A 19,090-nucleotide genomic window follows, 5' to 3' on the forward strand; every position below is an offset into this window, starting at 1 on the left:
ATCGTATTTACGAGGCCTTCATATGGTGAATTCTACGGATATGCGTGTCAATTTATAAAGGGGAAGGGGGACGAAGCCGGCGGGCAGATGAGGAGAAGGAGGAGAAGGCCACACGGAATGCCGTCCTTCCGAGAAGTAGGAGGCAACTGCAACAGCAGGTAAGCCATCAGCTTCAAAGCCTTTGATTACAGCGCGTTTTCCACTATAAACACACAAGATTAAGAGGCTATTCATACAGAACAAGCACAATAAAGCAGCCTACCTGTGGATTGATCATCATCAACATCAACATCATCAACATCCATCAAGAATTGAAACAAGGCCAGGATTCTTCACCATAGCATGTCAAGAAAACATGGAGCAGAGCACCTGCTAAAGAAGAAAAAGAAAAGCTTACGGTTGAGAAGGGAATCCGGTCATTTTATAGTTGCAAAAATTGGCTGTTCCCTCATTCCCGATAGAAGCCTTCCAATAGTAACCGTCCCTAACTGCTTGCATGGGCTGAATTACGCCACAGTTGTTCCTGGCTCCAGCGCTGGATAGGATAGTGTTATTCTCACTCTTAGAATGTTGGTTACTCTAGCCATCTGTCCTCTGTAGTCGATTCATGTGTATTCCATCTCATCAACAGTTGCTCAGATGGCTTTTTTTTTTTAATTTCTACCCCACCACTGCAAGATTCCATGGACGTTTTGCTGTGTGAGTTCACAGATAGGATGTGGTCCTCTTGAACTGTGAAGAGACATTGCGATAAAAATGCTCCATCTTTGTTGCCTTCTCCATCCTACCGCGTTGTCTCTTGCCTGTTGTGCCAAGGTAAACATGTCCTCCTCATCTTTCGCTTCCAGGTTTTGCTTTGCGCTCATGTACACCTCATCACTGATGCATTCAAAGGCTGATCCGCCGTTTATATAGCGATGTCTTTAGCACATGGCATCCCATGATACCGATGCGCGCGGACTGTTTAGGGCTTATGAACAAACAATAGTATGTGTTAAAAAAAGAATGGAACAGAAAAGCAAAAGAATAAAGGAGAGATGCGTATCGTTTTATGTAGTTTTGTGAGAGATTTGAACTGCAGTTTGAGCAAATATGAGTGTGGGTCGATGCCATCACAGATATCATTAATCAACGATTTAGCTCAGATCAATGAGTGGATTCGATGATCATCGAGGCGTTAATTCAACTGATGTTTGCAGAAATGCCCACATTTTAGCTTTCTGCCATTATGTAAGAACCTGAATAGACAATTTATAGTGGTGGTTCTGGCTTTTTTTTTTGAATGCTCCAGGTCTATATAAATGGGATTAATTGGCTTGCGGACAAACAGCCTAGCTGCAATGCCTACAACTGCTCAGAAATACGTAAAACACAGCGAAATATGGATGGACTTGCGTCGTAATTTCTCGCCCTAGAGGCCGCTTTAGACTGCCAGAGTTGCATTAAATGGCTGCTCTCATCTAGTATCAACTTTCTGGCACCTTTGCTCAACCTTTTGAGGACCTAAAAAACATCGTCAAAAATCGACCAAAAAGCATGAAGGATACCTCATGGTTTTCATCGAAAATCAAACGATCGCGTTTTTGGCCCTCAAAATGAAGACTTTTCCTATGGTATATATTGAATCAAAATGTTGCTCTTGATCCAACGCAATCCCTGAAGCTTTGTTTGTGCGGCCTTTATATGGAAAACCTCGACATTTTCGCCAAAAACCTCATTTCATATTTTCATGAATTGCTCGATATTTTTGTTCAAAACGTTGACTTTATTCGGCATTATCAGATGCGCCTTGAAAAGCACTCCATAAAAGCATTAAGAAGTATGCGATGATTATCGCATTTTACATAGTCGAATCTTGCGAAATAGGTCGAATTGGATCCAAAAAGTCTAAAAATCAACAAATCAGAAAAGAAAATGTCAATTTGAGATTAAACCAAATTTTGGCTGGCAAAGTCAATACTATGCTCATCATGGAAGTAATCGATACTTTGGAAAGCTCATAGGAGGGCGATTGCAAATTAAGAAAGTAATATGGCTTAAATGTAATAGCCTATTGCACTGTTACTGCGCATTTGTATGGCTGGCAGGCTTTATTTCTTGCTAATTGTTCGTCCTTATATGAACCTAATGAAGGCACTTAATTTTCTTGGTTTGATGAATCAACACGATATGAAATTCAAAATATTACTACAGAGTTTCATCTATCCAAAGACTGTATGAACAGAAACTAAAGAATATTAACAGCTTTAGAAACATCACGGCCATTCCAAGCTAGTCGATGTTGAGAGGCAGTTTACACAACAACAATGAAACAAAATGCTGTGATCAACTGGGAATTGAATAATCGATTACATACACCACTCTTGACAGGCTCAAGATAACATTTTGGCGTTACTACTAGCATATCTGATTCTCAAACGCAGGTAAACGTAGGCTCACCGATGCTGGTTGTAAGTATCCCATGTTATCAATCCAAATCCCGCTGGCATCCGAGATCTCACCTGTAGAGTGATTCATGCCTAATTTTATTGTTGAGATACCGTATAAAGCTGCGTCTTCAATTGACAGGAAGTAATATACTTGCAAATGGTATGTTTGGCCAGAGACAGTAGATCACAAAGGGCCACCATTTTGTGGAAGGAAAAAGAAGCATGTAGATCCCAACTTGTGGCATCGGACTTGCTGGCTGGCTAACAAAGACTTACGACATGTCTATCATTTCTTCATCAGCAAGGCTATTTCAACATTGGAACGATGATAATGAGCACCCTTTGACAATCATGACAGGTGAAACAGCGTCACACAATGAAGAAATGCCAAAAGGATATATACATGAAGAAGGGCATGTTGAATGGCCTTCTGCTTTTCTTTCTTCTTCATCATCTTACTGTAACATGTCAAAGCATGTATTCCTCCTTGTTCTACTATTTTATGTAATTGCATTTGTCCAAGCGTCTGTGGGAGATGAGCAACCTCTATTTAACCATTGCGTAGATGAATGCGTTCAAGCGTCCTGCCCAGCACCACTCAGTTTCTCGCTGCGACTACTCAAATGGTCATGTAAGTAACAAGTTTTGAATGAATGGCAAGCATTGGCTCATCAGTATACACAAATACATGTTAGGCCCAGAAAACTGTAGATATGTCTGTATGCAAGCAGTAACTGACAAAGCCATCGAGGAAGGTTTACCCGTCTATCAATACTATGGTAAATGGCCATTTTACAGATGCCTAGGTATTCAAGAGCCTGCATCTGTGCTATTTTCTATTGGTAATGGACTCGTACACGCATACTATTTCCGTCAAATCCAAAAGCAGGTACCCTCAAGCTATTTTCTCAAGGGATTTATGCTATTGTATACCATCATTGGTATGAATGCATGGCTCTGGAGCACGATATTCCATTCAAGAGATACCAAATTTACCGAGCTGATGGACTACTTTTCAGCTGGGCTCCTGGTGCTATACAGTCTCTATTATGCCATTCTGAGAGTGTATCGTTTGACACACAGCCTTATTGTTCAGACATTGGGCGTATTATTTATCTGTTTGTTTGTCGCTCATGTTGGATATCTTATCATTGTTACTTTTGATTATGTATACAATATGTATGCCAACGTTATTATAGGCGGTTGTCAGATTGCTGTCTGGGTAGGATGGTTTCTGATGCAGACTGTTCAACAAACGCCAGCAAGGTCGTATGCTCATCTTGCAGTGATATCAGGTATCGGGGTTTCCCTTGCCATGTGCCTTGAACTGTTTGACTTTCCGCCTCTGTTTAGAGTGTTTGATGCTCATAGTCTATGGCATTTATCGACCATTCCACTCTCTATTGTGTGGTATAAGTTCTTGATTCAAGATACAAAATATGAGACAAACACAAAATCCTACACAGCAGTGAAACTGCTACCTGCCTAAATGTTTCAAATGTTCATTCAACACCCTTATTTTTTTTTGTACATATAAACAATAACAAACATATCATCAAACCTTTTTTTTTTACAAATTAACCCTAATAAACAATTGCATCCCATCATTTCTATCAAGTCGATATACAAAAGTTTATTCAAATCAAGGTGCCCATGGTGAAATGGAAGGTTGAGAAAGTAGTCAAATTACCATGACCCCCAACAAAAATCAAACCAGAGGATATTGATGAGTCAAGAGAGAGAGAGAGAAAGAGAGGGGGAGGGGGAGGGGGGTGAATACAGTAAAATTTAAGCGTGGGGGCCACCAGTAGCACGACTTCCTGCACCAGTGCCCTCTCTGTAGAGTTGTTGATCCCACAAATAGACACCAAGACCTTCACCAACACGATTGAGTTGAGTGACCATATCAGCCAACTTCTTGATGGCTTCCACTTGTTCAGCCAAGTAGGTGCTTTCAATGAAATCACACATTTGTGGGTCGCCTTGACCATCGGCAATCTTGTGCAAGTTCAAGAGAGACTTGTTGACGTCTGGTTGTTTGAGGATTAGAACCCGCTGCATGTCGGTTTCTTTTGGCCTATGTACTTACCCTTTTCAAGCTGAAGAGCAGATTCAATGGCGTTCTTTGCAGACTTCCAATCTGTTTCAGGTGCTTGCAAGGCACGCAAGACAACACGACCGCCTCTGGTGTTAATGTAGTCTATAGAATGAAGCCATGGATTGAGACAATAGGATAAAACTCAGTGTGCGGATACAAACCAATCAATTGTTGGGCATGTTCTCTCTCCTAAATAACATGGAACACGATGAATACAAAACAAATCCAGGACATGGCAAACACATTTTACCTCATGAGCAGACTCGCGAAAGTACTTTTCCAAACCTAGGCGTGTGTTTCATCCGCATGTCAGATCAATTGATGTGTGTGCAACATCTGAGCTTACCTGGCAAAGCGACAGAGGAGTGTTGAGCCCAAGCAGCCATGGACAAGTAGACTTGAGAGGCCTGCAGTTCCGTGTTGACCTGCTGATTCAAGGCTTCTTCAGATTGGCTAGCAAAATTTTGTTTAGCAAGAGACATGGTACAAAATTGGGAGTTTGACAAAGGGGTTTAATGTAAGAAAGTTTGTAAGGAAAAAGAGGAAAACGAAGATTGCAAGGATCATCGAGTATTTATTGATGTTTCAACATGTATTTGATTGGTTACACTTGCCTATAGTTATTGTGATGATTGCTTTTTAGTTCAAACTTGCTGGCTCAATCAAAAAGGGAGGACAGGTTTTCTTCATCATCATATTAGAATAGACGCATTGGTAGCACAAATAACACCCAACTGGGAAGGCGGCCTATCTCGGGTCACAGCTCCGTAAGATGACATGTCAAATCAAGCGTCGAATAATACGGTTTAGAACAGAAAACAAATAGTTATACAAATCAGAGAGCGGTTTTTATTGAGTAAAGTTCTTGATAACGCGTTCAATATTATCCAATCCCAACTTGAGCTGGTCTAAGGGTGGACCAAAGCTCAATCTGACAAAGTGATGACAAGGCGATTCAAACAATTCACGACGATGAGAAGGCTAAAAGTGTGAGTGTGTGAATAAAAACCGTACAGTGTGTATGAGAGTCGTATATAAACAAACAACAAATAAACTTACATTCACATCAAAAAAGATGCCAGGGACAACAATCACCTTCTCTTTGAGACACTCTTCAAAGAAGTTCAGTCCAATGTTGATGGGCTCAGGCAAATGAGAGAGATCAAGCCAAATGTAGAAAGTGGCATTGGGAGGCACCTTGACCTCGAAACCCATCTCCTTGAGTCTGTTGAGCACAAAGTCGCGCTTTTCTTTGAAATGGTGTTGAAGCGCCTTGGCTTCGTTTTTAAACTTCTTGGGGTCCAAAAAGGGGATAGCTGCCAGCTGAAGAGGATGGTTGGCACCACCTTCCAGGAAGGATCCAGCGCTCTCCATGGATGAAATCACAGGCTTGGGACCCACAATCCAGCAAACACGCCATCCAGGCATACGAAAGTTCTTGGTAAGGCCATCAATCAAGATGACGGGATCTTCGTTCACATCGTCCACAAACTGAGCAACGCTAACCGTCTTTCCAGGCTCTTGGTCATAGATGTAACAAGAGTAGAACTCGTCCAACACCAATGTTGTGTGTCTTTCCTTGGCTACCTCCACCAGTTCTTCCAACTCTTCGTCTTGAATCACTTGTCCTGTAGGATTGCGAGGATTGGAAGCCACAATCACACCAAGGCCTCTGCCTGCAATCTCCTTGCGAATGGTGTCAGGGTCAATGTGGTAGCGTGCATCTTCCTCCAGCGTGGTTGGAATGGGCACAAAGCGCTTGAACACAGAGAGCATTTGCTCATACGCTGTGTATTCAGGTAAAAAGTAGCCCACGTTGACATCGCCAATAGCAGCTGCCACACGGGTCAAACCAGCACGACCACCAGGTACAATGCAGACGTTTTCATGCGTGTATTTGGAATCCTTTCCTTGGCGATAAATCTCGTTGTAGAGATTAGCCACAGCGTGTCTTAATTCAGTAATACCACTGGTAGGCGCATACTCGTAAGCGTCTTGGGGGATATCGATGTGCTTGGGTCTCTCGAAACATCCATCAATAGGTCCAACTATACTGTGATGAGCATACCAACCCTAGACAACACATCATCCTGTCAACAAAATTACCTTCTGGCGCTCCTTGACCAAAGTTAGCCCAACCCTCGCTTGCATAAGTAAAACCATTCTTTATGGCGCGGTCCATGACATAAATGACGCCGGTGGATCCAGGATGTTCGATACCGTGAATGGTGCCTTCTTCTTGTGCCTTGGTCGCCCTGTTTTTGTTACCTGGATAGCCTCTCAATGTTTGATGCGCACTGGATTCACGCTCTTTTTGGCTACAGAATAAAATGTGAATCAGACTGTATTTGTTTATACAGCGTTTGTAAACATACAGTTTATTTTGCACTTGCAAAGCAATATCACGGAAACGAAAGCGAGGTTTTTTGGTTTGTGGACTTGTAGACATGATGGTGGAAAATAGTTGAAAAGAGGAAAAAGAATAACAGCAAAACTAATTGAGCGAGATTTATTATATGCCCCATCCATCGAGGCTTGCCCTTTTGTGCTTTATAGGCGAAACAAGGCTTTGAATTTCGCGGTTTCACAATGATGATGGACATTCGTCATTTCATGACTAAATTAATGCAAATTTGCCCTTTTCATAGAGTACAAAAAAAAAAGCCTTTTATTACAGCTTTATTAGTAAAATGAGTTGCAAAGCATCTGTGTTGTGCTTCCAGTATTACATTAGCCTTTTTCAAAGATATACCTGGCATTGATTCAAATACAAATGAATGGATGAAAAGGAGACAGAGAGAGGGTTGGAATAGACATTGCATCTATTTTATATGCGGTGATAGGCTGATGACATTAGTAAATTGCATTGCAGAGGGAACTACCTGACAATTGGCTCCATATAGTGATTCATAGCACTTGCGCAGCCTCTGTAGCTAGTACTTGGATAGGATGGTAAAGAGCACAGATGCAAAAACCAATAATCAGTGTAGCTAAAAACCTGATTCTGGTACATGGGAACCACTTCACTGATGCCTTTTGTTTATTGTTAAATTTGCGCTACTCGTTAGTGTAATAAGTGTACCCCAAGTAAAAGGCGAGATAGAGTGACAAGATTACTCTGAACGACCAATATCGGTAGTTATAGACACTGAATACCTTCTTTGCAGCGAGCACAAAAGCATCCACCAGGAACATGAATTCAACCACATTCTTCAGCGTGTAGTTGAACAACACCTTTGTGTTTACAAAGATGTCAAATGTAGATGGTTTACAACTGTATCCTAACAAGCTGTCATAGAATTGACGGACTCCTTCTTTATCATTTTCATCTTTGGGGCAATACTCTGTTGACATGCAAAATGAAAAGAGATTAAACCTTTGTTTTATGCGTGACAGTGTACATTGAAATACTCACTTCCTACAGTATGCCTGGTGTAATAGCTGATATCTGTGGTGCCATCTTTGTTAGAAGTAGCAGACATTTTTAGGGGCGTGGGATCAGCCTGCAGGTAAAAGACACACCCTTCATCCTTTCCTGTTTGATGCATGAGTGGTGGAATCTCGCTACCTGGTCAATATGTGCTATATACCTTCACTAACTCGCCTCCACTTGACGCCATTTTTGTCTTCCACAGTCCATGTTGATACCGTTTCCTTGAGCATCTCCTCTCTGTCTGCACTGACGGAATTACAGTCAGGATAATGAATGCCACCACTAGCCAAAACTTGACAGATCTCTGAGACAAGCGGGTGCTGCTGTGGTTTAGATTTTTCTTTCGAGTACCTGGTACTTGCTAGTACGTCCTTTTTGAACAAATGATAGATGTAGACAACCGGCGAACCAAGAAACTGGATAACCGAAAATGGAGCCTGGATCATAGAATGTCTTGATGGGCCTGTAGGCATATGTGCTTGACCTGTGGTATCAGTGCTGCTTCTGCTGCTGGTGACAGCGGAGGGGGGTCTATTAATGGCTAAAGTTCTAGGCTCAGGGCTACTGACAGGACCAGGAACTTTATTGCTGCTGATTGTAGTGCCTTTCTTGAAAGGATTGAAGCGATACGTTTTGCCGGATTGACTCGATTGAGACTTTGTTGTTAGTCTTGATACAGTGTCGCGAGCTACTGTGGTGATGGGAGGTGGCATCTTATATCTTAGCGGGTCTGGTGTTGCAAATTTATAGACATTGGCGTAGAGGGGAGCATAGTTGGGAGAGCGAATACTTGGATCGACAGATGCTGCTCGTATCCTCAAATCCACCGGATTGAAAAACGGCATCAACATAATGATGAAGGAATACAATGGTAAAAAATACATTGTAGTAGAAAGTTAAGTAGCATTAATGATGATTTACCTATCAAGTGTTTATATATACCTCAAACGTTTGATTGTGTAGTTTGCAGAACAAGTATAATTCAAGTTTTCCACCACTAAAACAAGGAGGGCTCATTGATTGATCATGGTGATATTCCGACATCCAAGCAAAAACATTTGCCTTTTTTAGTGGACACTTTGACAATGAAGGTTATATTTATTCAGACATCAAACAATTAATATATTGTTAGTAACGGCTGGAGTAGATGGCTATCATGAATGCAACAACACATTTGACATGGTCTTACGCAATGCTAGTGGGGGTACACTCCATATTACACTGAAGCACCACGCGGTAGTTCAAAACGGTTCGGAGCACCTTTCAGAGACATTATAACAAGCAGAGATTCCTTGGGATCTATTTTGAAATCTTCCTCAATACATCTAAATGGTAATGTAGACAAGCACCCACAGAAATCAATCCAAACAACGTTCATAATGCACACAAACACATACATAACTCCAACGTGGAAGCAATGCAGATCAATAGATGGATGGATGGATTGCACAGATTGGATTGAGTGGATGTTGGCATGTTTGGATGCAGTGGATTGAACTTGTTGCTTTGGATTGGGTCTGTGCAATGTCATAGTGAATATGTCCTTTAACAGCTGCTTTGTCACTCTTGTGTAGGCTAAGAAAGACGTTGCCGGTAAGCCTAGCTCCTCCTCAGGTGGTAAGAAGGCCAAGAAGGCAAGTTGATACAGAGTCGAATCAAAACATGCAATGATATTAACATGGTAGCACCTGTTTATAGAAGTGGTCCGCTAAGAAGGTCAAGGACAAGGCCAACAACTTGGTTATCCTCGATAAGCCCACCTACGACCGTTTGTTCAAGGAAGTTCCTACTTACAAGCTCATCTCCCAATCTGTCTTGGTTGATCGTCTCAAGTTGAACGGTTCTTTGGCCCGTATTGCTATCCGTGAGCTCGAAGCTCAAGGTTTGATCAAGGCCATCTCTCGTCACCACGCTCAAGTTATCTACAGTAAGTCAAACATATATACAAAGCATGGATGGAAGAGATGTACTAACCTCTTTATGTTCAGCCCGTGCTACTGGTGATGATAAGCCTGCCAAGGCCACCGAGGCTTCTGAATAAGTTATCATTATTTAGAGATTTTATTTGCATTTTAAAATAATAAAACCTATACAAATGTCATTTCTATGTATTTTGTTTTTTGGTTGAATATGATGGAGATAGATACATGATATCTATAGTAGTAGTTGCTTTGAAGATCCGCGGTGAACACATTGCTTATATTGTAGCGTGGATGAGAAAAAAGCAAAATGTAATTCTCGCCTTTTTTTTCCTTCTTTGTAACATTTCTCTGATATCATGGCAGCTCCCATACCAGGAGACAGGTTTGTGAGAACCTTGCGACACTATTTAGAGGCAAACGAAAGTCGCTTATTAGCAGTTCAACCCAATTTTCAACCACAACAAGCAACCATCAAAGAAGAACCACCAGCAACAAACGCACAGCAAGATAATGGCATATTGAAAGCCGTTTCATCATTATGGAGTAATAATAACAATAGCAACGGCTCTTCATCGGCGGCGCGTTCAACTGCTGCTTCTACCACCACCAACAGCGCCAACACAACAACAGCAAAGAGTAGACCTAGTTCTCTTTACGGTATTCCCATCCCTTACATGTCTCTGTTGGCTGCTGCCTCTCCTAATGCGACATCACTTTCAAACACACCGTACATGCCACTTCGCTCTAGTCTGACATTGGACATTCATTATCTCTACTTTTTGCTGGTGCAGTTTGAGTATTTAGGCTTGGAAGACACTCATTTGCCTGTACCCGAGCATGGACTTGTCGAGACTGAAACAACAATGGACCATGGTGGCAGAGCGCCGTCCATCTCATCCGTGGGCTCTGTCATGTCCACTCTCTCGCTCTCCACAGGATGGCAGTTTTGGTCCTCCAATCAGCATCAAAAGCAAGATCGACCCTTACATGAAGACATTGTGTATATCCATCGCTATTTGTCTAAAGTCACTGCTCTCAAGTTACATATGAATATTTTGATTGATACCCAACATGGTGTAACCAAAAGCGGCCAGCGTACCATCCGTGGCTATGAAACGCCTTTACCGCAAGATGGATCCGTTGCCCTCTCGCTGAAATGCTTTAAGAACCTCCAATTTCTAGAATTATCCAACATCAACCCTCGCTGCATCGACCACTGGCCTGATTTGCACACATCGCTGACAAGTCTTGTCATTAAATCAGGCAACATTGATAATGCAGCCGATATCATTGGCACAGAAACACCTTGGTCGGAACTCAAGATGCTGTCTCTACAAGATAATAGCCTGACTACCATGGAAGACGAACCAGCGCATCTTATTCGATCCATCACCCATTTGAACCTGTCGAGCAACTTGCTGATCGACATTCCCGCTGCATTGGCTTCCTTGTACAACTTGTCCTGTCTGAATTTATCGCACAACATGATTTCGTTTACCACTGGCATCAACACGGTATTGGGAAACATTCAGGAACTAGATCTGAGAGGCAATCGATTGACTGTCTTGGCGGGTTTGGATCGATTATGGGCCTTGGAGAGATTGGACGTGCGTGATAACCGTATTGACGATGCTGCAGAGATTGGCAGATTGACTGCACTGCCCAACATTAGCGACATTTGGGTCGAAGGAAATCCATTTACCAAGTTGCAGGTAAAACGAGTTTACCCAGTTCTTGCGTCTTGACACTAATGCTTGTTTGAAGCCGGACTATAGAGTCGACATATTCTCCGTGTTCAAAAAGAGTGATTTAGACATTGAGCTGGATGGTACCAAGCCAACATTTGCCGAGCGACGTCGTATACAAGTGCCAACGCATGGCAACTCTGCCACCATATCAGCTACGATAGCCACCACAGAGCCTAATGCGGCCAAGAAATGGCCCGCTGCACAATCACAACAACAGGAAGATGGCAACAGTATTACGAGTCATAGTACAGCGCCTGTAGTTACTAGCAAAAAGATAGCTCGGGCAAAAACAAAGGGAAACAAACGTCAGATTCGCTTGGGACAAGCCGCCATAGAAGAAGATATACCTATTCCTGCTGCTGCTGCTGCTGCTGCTGCTGAGGAGGAAAACAACAAGAAGCATGTGCATCGATTAGCAGATTTAGAAGAAGCTGTGCAGCAAGAACAAGTGAGTGCTAGAAGAGCAGCTTCTGTACGCTCCCGTCGTAGCAAAAAGGGTTCCTCAGCAGAAGAAAAGGCAGCAGCAACTGCAGCAGCTCTTTCTGGAGAATCTACAAAGAAATCATCAGAGGCTTTTCGAAAGAAGATTGAAGCAATGCGACGAGAAGCAGGTACAGAATGGCTTCGTGTGTTGCAGGAAATGGACGTTGTCAAAAAGACGCCCTAGTAGTGGCAGCCACAATACATGTACGCATATATATATATCACAACATTTATAATACATTTATCGGACATCATGTCAAATAAACCTTCTTATTGAGGAAACAAAACTATTGTGTCAAGTCATATATAAGTATTGTCATTTCAACTCCATGATTCCCATTTCACCAGCATCACAATCTTGATTGTCATCATCAGAAAAGCATTTGGGCCAGCCAGCAACAGTACCGCCGCCAAAATCAATTGAAACTCAGCCCCCTTTTTTTTTTTTGTCCAAGATTGGATAGATATTGTCCTTTCTCGACTTCTTTAATCTATTTTGTGATATTCGACTATATAAATTGTGATGATCACCCAAAGCTTCCTAATACATTCTTGAAGTACTTTTGAAGGCGCTTCCAGTAGTACTAATTGTAATAAATACTTTGACTGGACTTACTGAACAATTTAGTAAAATTTGAAATGAGGTTTTTAGCGAAAATAGCCATATTTTGCATATAAAAAGCCTCATAAAAGTGGTTTCAGAGGTTGCTTTGGATTGAGAGAAACATTTTGATCCAATACATACCATAGTAAAAGTCTTCATTTTCAAGGTCAAAAATGCGATCGCTTGATTTTCAATGAAAACCATGAGGTATCCTTCATGATTTTAGGTCGATTTTTGGCCATGTTTTTTAGGTCTTCAAAAAGTTGAGCAAAGGTGTCAGGAAGTTACTACTGCTCAAGTACAATTGTTTGGCATCATTTCGGTGGCTCGTAAAGGTCTACATGTCAAGATATGTAGGCTTGAAAGCTATCAAATTTGGTTATGTATTGCTGTATAGAGTTTATTTACATGACATGAATCACATTTTTAGTATCTGACGTCTTCTGGAAGGGCAGTTCTGCAGCCTGTGCAACTTCTAATTCGAACAGGAGGCATATTGATTTCGGTAAAGCTGATTCATGCCAATTTTGATGCGCTATGTTGTTGGTAAGCTTATTAACAATGGAAATGAAAACCCGAATTTGCTGCTTATTAGACACTATGGTTTTGCATATTCGCTTCGCTACAATCAAGCCTTCGTATATATCAATGCTGTCAAATGCTAGATTGAATGCTTGGTTGTCATAGATTTGCGCCTTTGCTTCGCTACGGTAAACCCCCCCCCCCTATAAATCAATGCTATCAAGTGTTGAATTAGATGCGTTATGTTCTTCCCCAAAACCTCGTCTCCATTGCCGGCTATGCTGGTGGTTTTATTCACCTTGTACGGCACACAATTCTTTAAAATTTTGGAAGGACATGATAAGCTTATCTACTTTTTTGAATGTTTTACAGTATATATAGTGAAGACTAGCCGATCTATCTCGCTACGCTCGATGACGGCGTCGCCCTGCGGGCTTTGGCCGATTACAATAAAACTGATTAAATCAATGGTTATAAAGGGTAAAAAAAATATATAGAGTAGTTATATTAGGTAGTATCTGAAAATAGAACTTCAGGATACACCACATTTTCTGTGTGCTTCATATTTTCGGGTAATAAAATAGTCATGCCATTGGCAGATGTTGCTCTTGACATGGCAACATAGAGTTGACCATGAGTAAATACGGGACTCCTGAGGTCCACGGCAACTTTCCTGAGAGATTGACCCTGCGACTTGTTGATGGTCATTGCGAAAGATACTTTAACCGGGAATTGCTTTCTGATCAAAATGAATGGCAATGTGCCAGGCAATGTAGACAAAGTAAAGCGAGGAATCAACTCGACTGCACCTGACTCTCCGAGGATTTTCACCTTGAGGACATACTGTCCAATTTGCTGAATGATCAGCCTTGTACCATTGCACAAACCTCTTTCAGGGTTGAGGTTTCTCAAGAGCATTACAGGAAGACCTACTTTCAACTCCAAAACTGCTGGCGGCAGCCCTGAAGGCGAAAGGGTTTGCAAATACTCTGAGGGATAGGCTTGGGTCTCAGTGTTGGTCAGATCAGATTGCACCGTGTCAGCAGAGTACAAAGTGACCTTTTCCCCAATCACGTTCTCCATCACCTTGCTGTTAATAGCATCAACGTTGACGTTCTTTGAACAGAGAATAGCTCTTTCCTTGAAGAAATCACTATTTTGCAGAGGACACTGCAGAACATGCTGAGGATAGATATCTTCAATGAACTGATCAAGATCAGTCATCTGCCTCAAAAAAGAGGGCAAAGCAATGCTGCCAATCATGGATGGTTCATACGACATTTTTCCTATCCAATCTGCAAATTGCCTATCTGTGTCATTGGAGTTGGCAAGTCTCATATTCTCAGTCAGGCTCAGCTTTTGTAATTTGGGCCATAATCTTGACGATTTCAGTGAGGCATTGACGATTTCAGGACGGCCACCTTGCCTAACAACAGGTGGAATTTGAGCAAAATCACCGCCAAGAACAACAGGAATACCACCAAAGGTAACTTCATCACCACGACTACAAATATCACGAAGTGTTCGATCAAAAGCTTCAAAGCAATATCGATGCTGCATTGGCACTTCATCCCAAATTATCAATGCTGTCTCTCGAATGAGATCAGCAAGGTCATCGTTCTTCTTGATCGCACACACAGACTGCTCGTGGATGTTGAGTGGAATGGCAAAGCGAGAGTGTGACGTACGCCCACCAGGAAGTAGCAAAGCAGCAATGCCAGAGGAGGCAACACAGAGAACAATTTTTCCTTGGCTTCTATAAAAGTGACAAAGAGTATTGTAAATGAAGGTTTTGCCAGTGCCAGCTGGACCTTGCAAAAAGAAATGTGAGCTGTTGGCGTTGCTGTTGATGGAGGAGGTGATGGTCTCAAATATGTGCTTCTGGGTAGCGTTCATTTGAGCATACTTTTGCTGATACGAAAAGGCTTCTTGATCTTGGAGATATGACATTTCATTGAGTATCAATGAATTGCGCTGTATGCCAGTCATTCTGCTTATCAAGCCATTCCAGTTGAAGAGAGGCAAAGGCAAATTGAACTGACCTAGAGATCTGTCTTGTGCACCAAGAGATGTTTGCAACAGATATAAGCCATAATCAAGACTTCGCGTTCCATGGTAAAATTCAGCGTCAGGTTGCACGCTGAGCAGCAGCGAATACCCTTTTTGCACGATTGCATGCTCAAGGTCATCACAGAAACTTTCACAGAATTGATTCCAAATCTGAACAGGCGATACCAATGAGTTGAACATGAGCGCAGAGACAAACATTGAACGCATTGCGTAGCCAGAGGCAAAGGTAGCAGCTTCTTCAAAGGCTCTGGTCCATTCTCCATCATCTTCGATCAAATGCAGCATCATACAGGCCTCACGAAAGGTGGCATACTCGTGATTATTGACAGTTCTCAGATGAGAAAACGACGTGGCTCCTCTGACAACTGTGAGCAGCAGACGCAGATAATACCTCTCGCCGGCAGCAGGGCTACAGTAGTACATGCGGCCGATAGACATGGTATCGGTTCGTCTTGCTTCCCACCTTTTTGGCTTCTTTTCTTTCCAAGTCATATGCTCTGGGAATTGCTGGTAAAGCAATGGTTGAAAACCAGGTTTGTTTTGATTCACGGCATTATAATGAAAGTAACCCATGAGCGTGGTATGACTCTCTCTCAGGACATTATCAATTCTTGATTGAGGCCAGGAAGGATCAAAATATACAGGCTGCTCATTTTCAAGATGAATAGCAAGTGTAGTGACAGGTGGGCTTTCCTCATGCATTGGGAACTCTTTCAACCTCCAGACGGCTTCACACGGGCTGATATAACGGCCATTCAGATATTTGGCACATTCATCATTCTGATACATTGCTGCAGTACCAGCTGTTGCGGCTGTTGTCGCGGTAGTCGTGGTTTTCAGAGTAGTCTGATCAGAACCTTTGTATATATACTTGTTGATGTATTTGATAGCCTGGACACTGGCGCATACTTCCACGTTGATATGAGCGTTGTATCTCTTTGATAGGAATGGATTATACGCTACCACCCATTCATTTGTCATATGAAAGTCGTGGTACACGTTCTGATCATCTTTGATGCGTATTACATGAGAGCGGCCATCCATTCTTCTACGATAGAGTGGATACCCATCATCAGGGACTATGGTTGCTGGCTGATAAGGCTTTGGGAACTTTTTTGAGCAGACGTCGTTACCGAAAGCATCCTTCACCATACAGGGAGATTTCTTGTTATAACCACCACATGGACCGTGCATCATGTTGCGGGTGACAATTGCATGTAGTTCAGGGTCTTGATGAACGTCTGGAATTTCTGTGGAAATAATCTGGTCGATCCTCTCTGCCGTATCAAACCGGTCATTTTGGTTATCCAAGAACAACAGCATATGACTATGCGGGAGGCCGCGCTTCTGGTATTCGATTGTTCTCACAATCCCTTTATAAGCACCAAAGATTTTCTTTTGCTTCAGGTCTTTGAGTAATGCGTCGTGCTTCCGGTTGAATACTTCAGCAACCAAATCTGGGCGATCAGCAGCACTTTGGCCAGGCAACAACTCATCTTGGATCTCCCTCCAGTTTGGGTTTGCAGTAAACGTTATGAATAACGTTGGCTTACCAAAGAATCTAGAAATAGCCATTGCGTTTTGGTACAGCTCTGCCATAAACCGGGGACCACCAGTGAAACTGCTTGGCAAAATAAACGTTCTACCCACCGTTTCAAGATCTGTATCAGAAGCACTGATAGCATCAGCAAGACCTTTGTAGACATCAGCACGGAGAGTCGTTTGATTAGCCTTGATCCAGTTTAACTTGGTTTGTTCACAAACAGCCCAAGCATCGATCAGGTATTGCTGGAATAGACGTCTCGAGAGGAACAGGATTTTGGATTCACCATTCCTGACATGCAATCTAAATCTATAGAAGGCACGCTGGGTAAGCCTGCCTGTTGCTCGACGTTGTCCCTCTTCTTGCGCTTCTTCATTGTCAACATCCATGGCATCAACAGTTGAAGCAGGCAATTGCAAACGAAGGCCCCAATGCCACCCATATTCACCTCTGGGAAAAAGCAAAACGTAATGGAGAGGCATGTAGGCAGCATGCGTCTCGTTGATCCTTCTAAAGAGTCCTCTGGAACTGGTGGAGGTGCTATTTCGATAGGTAATCAGGATGTCTCTGAAACTTGAATCAGCATATTCATTGGGGATAATAGCTGCAATCTCGTTGACAGTTGGCAAGTTCTGAGTACGCCTATCTTCACCGACAACCAATTCCAGTCTCATTTGAGGATTGAGTCGAATATACGCATCCTCGCTGACATGATCTTGGGCTTGTCGTTCTTCCTCTGCACTCAGAATTTCGTGGGCATGCTTGTAGATACGTACAAATGGGTTACCACAACGAACCGGGTCATCAATCATTTCACTTAATGCTTCAATGATTGAATCATCTAAATGCTGATTTCTGGGGTTGGCAGATCGACATGCAGCAGCATACTCGGGATCGTAAATGTACAGTTGATTGTACTTTGGAGCATTACCAAAATTCAAGGGTGCTTGCATGTGATACAATTCACCATGGGCACTTACTGGAGTAACTCCACCTCTTCTCTCCTCCTCTCCTTCTCTCTGGGCCCCTGCTGGCGTAGCAGTGGTACCGAATGAAGTAAAAGCAAACAAAGTATTGTATTGCCTTATATGCTTCAAGAAATGGGATGAGCGTGGATGGCTTCCGTTGATTAAGCTATTCAAGGGCTCAGGCGGATCTTGCAATAAGGGCAATATGGCCTTTCCTTTTTTACAGCAAGAGTAGAAGAGATTGTTGCTTCTGGATTGACCGGTAGTTCTTGCTGCGTCCCAATGCAATGCGCCACAACCATCACATACAACGTCCATTCTTCCCAGATAATGAGGTTGCATTCTTCCAAGTTCTGATATGAAAGCGGCAGGTGCTCTAGGTGCTCTAGGTGGCCTTAATGCAGCTCTCTGTCTGGCGTAGTTTCGGGCACGTTCCTGAAACAAAAATATATATATAAGGTTCGTTCGAATGTTTGTTTTTCATTTCTTTTCTATTTACTCGACATGAATCACATTTTCGAAAATTGTAATCTTCAGGTAGAGCAACTCTACAGGTTACACAGTTTCTAGCTTGAACAGGAGGCATGATAATTCGATTTGATTTTAACAAAAAGATATTTCATACACTTTATGCAAATTGTGATGCTTGATGTTCTTGGTGGAGGGGCTAAGCCCCCTCCCCCAAACCCCCTCCCCATTGCCGGCTTCGCCGGTGGTTATGCCCTCGTTTGTTCTGGCTTTTAATACTATTAAATTTTAAAAGGATATGATTGGCTTGTCTATTTTTTTTTCATAGTTTTCCAGTATATATATTTTAGATAGCTTATACTAAATACAGACTATATTGTATTTGCGTCTAAAATTTCCAGCGAGTCTTCCAGCTGTCATCGCTTCACTAATAAGCTGTATCGTTGTGCTATAGTACCGCGATACAACAGTGCCACTCAACCTAATCTTTTCAGTTGAATATCTGAGTGTAACGGCATGCTCTTAATCTAGGCTAATGTATACAATGTCTTTACGCCTTTGTTGTATCATAACAAGAACGCGTCTATTGACAAGCAGATGTATGAAACATAGCCAAATTTGACAGTTTTTAAGCCTTAATATCTTGACATGTAGGCCTTTCTGAGCTACCAGAATAACGCCAATCGATTGTACTCGAGTAACATCAACATCCTGACATGTTTGCTCAACCTTTTGAGGACCTAAAAAACATCGTCAAAAATCGACCAAAAAGCATGAGGTACCCCTCATGGTTTTCATCGAA

The 19,090-nt window shown here is 42.3% G+C and overlaps 7 protein-coding genes across 7 annotated transcripts; 3 read left to right on the forward strand and 4 right to left on the reverse strand.

Moving 5' to 3' along the window:
* Window positions 1–2,894: 2,894 nt before the first annotated feature.
* Window positions 2,895–3,918, forward strand: ATC70_010219 (uncharacterized protein; the record flags this gene model as incomplete). The annotated part of the gene is made up of 2 exons (XM_064829439.1): window positions 2,895–3,060; window positions 3,125–3,918. The coding sequence occupies 2 exons, from the start codon at window positions 2,895–2,897 to the stop codon at window positions 3,916–3,918; spliced, it is 960 nt and encodes a 319-aa protein (XP_064686641.1).
* Window positions 3,919–4,217: 299 nt separating this feature from the next.
* ATC70_010220 (uncharacterized protein) lies at window positions 4,218–5,009 on the reverse strand (the record flags this gene model as incomplete). The annotated part of the gene is made up of 5 exons (XM_064829440.1): window positions 4,218–4,459; window positions 4,519–4,629; window positions 4,689–4,716; window positions 4,778–4,812; window positions 4,874–5,009. The coding sequence occupies 5 exons, from the start codon at window positions 5,007–5,009 to the stop codon at window positions 4,218–4,220; spliced, it is 552 nt and encodes a 183-aa protein (XP_064686642.1).
* Window positions 5,010–5,376: 367 nt separating this feature from the next.
* Window positions 5,377–6,976, reverse strand: ATC70_010221 (uncharacterized protein; the record flags this gene model as incomplete). Its single annotated transcript, XM_064829441.1, has 4 exons — window positions 5,377–5,508; window positions 5,587–6,575; window positions 6,634–6,845; window positions 6,903–6,976. 4 exons carry the CDS (start codon window positions 6,974–6,976, stop codon window positions 5,377–5,379), a joined length of 1,407 nt encoding a protein of 468 aa, XP_064686643.1.
* Window positions 6,977–7,584: 608 nt separating this feature from the next.
* ATC70_010222 (uncharacterized protein) lies at window positions 7,585–8,811 on the reverse strand (the record flags this gene model as incomplete). The annotated part of the gene is made up of 3 exons (XM_064829442.1): window positions 7,585–7,871; window positions 7,943–8,062; window positions 8,118–8,811. 3 exons carry the CDS (start codon window positions 8,809–8,811, stop codon window positions 7,585–7,587), a joined length of 1,101 nt encoding a protein of 366 aa, XP_064686644.1.
* Window positions 8,812–9,289: 478 nt separating this feature from the next.
* On the forward strand, window positions 9,290–10,001 carry ATC70_010223 (uncharacterized protein; the record flags this gene model as incomplete). The annotated part of the gene is made up of 4 exons (XM_064829443.1): window positions 9,290–9,292; window positions 9,535–9,594; window positions 9,659–9,887; window positions 9,949–10,001. 4 exons carry the CDS (start codon window positions 9,290–9,292, stop codon window positions 9,999–10,001), a joined length of 345 nt encoding a protein of 114 aa, XP_064686645.1.
* A 237-nt stretch (window positions 10,002–10,238) lies between these two features.
* On the forward strand, window positions 10,239–12,297 carry ATC70_010224 (uncharacterized protein; the record flags this gene model as incomplete). Its single annotated transcript, XM_064829444.1, has 2 exons — window positions 10,239–11,594; window positions 11,647–12,297. 2 exons carry the CDS (start codon window positions 10,239–10,241, stop codon window positions 12,295–12,297), a joined length of 2,007 nt encoding a protein of 668 aa, XP_064686646.1.
* A 1,449-nt stretch (window positions 12,298–13,746) lies between these two features.
* ATC70_010225 (uncharacterized protein) lies at window positions 13,747–18,162 on the reverse strand (the record flags this gene model as incomplete). The annotated part of the gene is made up of 1 exon (XM_064829445.1): window positions 13,747–18,162. The coding sequence occupies one exon, from the start codon at window positions 18,160–18,162 to the stop codon at window positions 13,747–13,749; it is 4,416 nt and encodes a 1,471-aa protein (XP_064686647.1).
* Between the last annotated feature and the right edge of the window lie 928 nt (window positions 18,163–19,090).

Source organism: Mucor velutinosus, assembly GCF_035048745.1.
Source record: "Mucor velutinosus strain NIH1002 chromosome Unknown tig00001563, whole genome shotgun sequence".
Classification (NCBI taxonomy): Eukaryota; Fungi; Mucoromycota; class Mucoromycetes; order Mucorales; family Mucoraceae; genus Mucor; species Mucor velutinosus.